A 1,701-nucleotide genomic window follows, 5' to 3' on the forward strand; every position below is an offset into this window, starting at 1 on the left:
ATGGGAGAAGATGTTCATAGCGATTACAAAAAAGAACAATTATGTGCACATGTACAGTATTACAAAGGCGTTACAAAGTGGTAAGGATAGGCTAATCCTTAGGAGCCGTCAGAGGCACGATTTTGCCTTCGACCACTTCGCTGAAGGGACTGCACTCTGAGATGTTGATACCAGGGTTTGAGTAGGCCGCTTGGACAAGGGCCTCTGCAAACCCATCGGCGAACCCCGTCGCAGCCTCTTGGACTAGCCTTTCTTCTGTTGCCTAGAAGTTCTTTGCTTGTGAGGCCAGCTCCTCATCTTTGGTCGCTACAGCTGCGACCCACTCTTGATCTTTGACTTCCATAGCCTTGGGCGTCTCCGCCTGCAGCTTTGTGATTTCCTCAGTTTTGGCCTCGAGTGCAGCCTTAGTTTTTGCCAACTTTTTCTCCCGGTCGATGCAGTGGTCTTCAAGTTTCTTCTGTTGTGCCTTGGAAGTTTCCACCGCGTCCTTGAGATCCACCACTTGCACCCGGAGAGGCACCACCTGCACCAAGAGCTCAGCATGGGCTTGCCCCGCCTCATGCAGCCGTTTGCTAGCCTCTTCCTTGTCCTTCTGAGCTATCTTCAGGGAATCCTTATAGGCCTGCTCTTGGCGGCCCCAATGGCGTGCCAAGCATTCCTTCTTCTCCTCCAGAAAGGCGCACCTTTTCTCCAGAGCCTCGAAGGCAGAGGCCTCTTTAGCTTTGGCCTTGGCTTGGTCGCGCCAGGTGTTGGCACAAGCCATGAAGGCGCCAAGGTAGAAGTTCATGCCTTCTTTCTTGGTTCCCTCAGCTCGGCTCCCTGGGGAGAGCTTGTGGAAGTAGCCCCTCAGCATCTCTTGGATTGGTGGGGGAAGTTCTGGAGCAGGTGGTGGAGTGGATGTGGGCTCAGTTTCAGTTTCACCCTCCAAGGCCATTGGTTGGGGAGGTGAGGTGGCGCTTGGAGGGTGCTCCCTCAGCGAGTCAGCATCGTGGTTCGAGGAGGAGGTGGAGGTAACAGCTTGGGGGGCAACCCGGGTGGTCCTTCTTCTCTTGAAGACTTGTCCTTCAGCAGACTCGTCTTCGTCCTCAGAGGGAACCACCACCACCCTTTTTCCTTTGTCAAGGGGGGCTGGTTCGGTAGTGGTTTCAGCCAAGGCGAGAGGAATGGCTGCTATGGGGGGTGGTGAGCTTGGGGGGTGGTTTGGAGAGGGAAGAGCTGGGGGAGGTGTTGTTGTAGGTGGGTTTTGGGGAGGAAGGGTTGGAGAGTTAGCAGCAGTTTCAGAGGTTGGGAGGATGGAATCCCCAACCCCCTTGGATGAAGCCTCGCCCTTAGACTTCAAGGCTTGGGCGAGTTTCCATCTTCTTTGCTTATCCATTTTTGAATCTGCACCAAGAAGACAAACATGGCAAGAGTTAAGCACAACTCTGTTAGAAGCTGAGCAGGGGCGACATTGATCTCTGTTAGAAGTTCCCTTTGGAACCCAGAGAAAGGCAAGTGCATCCCAATGCGCTTGAAGACCGTTTGGTAGAAGAAGAAGAATGGGACCCCATTGTTGGGCCTTTCATCTCCACACACAGGCTCGCCTGGGGTACAGGGAAGCACAGATATGTCCTCGTCGTGCCTCCTAGCAAAGGCGCGATGCTAGTAGACGCTTCGTCCGTCAATATGATCCCTCCAATCCTTCATGGAGGTTAGGCTTGA

At 53.7% G+C, this 1,701-nt stretch overlaps 1 protein-coding gene across 1 annotated transcript; it reads right to left on the reverse strand.

Annotated features, from left to right (window-relative positions):
- Positions 1–262: 262 nt before the first annotated feature.
- On the reverse strand, positions 263–1,375 carry LOC137838456 (uncharacterized). The gene has a single exon (XM_068647700.1). It carries the CDS (start codon positions 1,373–1,375, stop codon positions 263–265), a length of 1,113 nt encoding a protein of 370 aa, XP_068503801.1.
- Between the last annotated feature and the right edge of the window lie 326 nt (positions 1,376–1,701).

Source organism: Phaseolus vulgaris, chromosome 4 (assembly GCF_000499845.2).
Source record: "Phaseolus vulgaris cultivar G19833 chromosome 4, P. vulgaris v2.0, whole genome shotgun sequence".
NCBI lineage: Eukaryota > Viridiplantae > Streptophyta > Magnoliopsida > Fabales > Fabaceae > Phaseolus > Phaseolus vulgaris.

What these genes read in the sequence shown, in the direction of transcription:
- LOC137838456 (XM_068647700.1), bottom strand. Translation starts at nt 1,375, where the DNA reads ATGGATAAGCAAAGAAGATGGAAACTCGCCCAAGCCTTGAAGTCTAAG.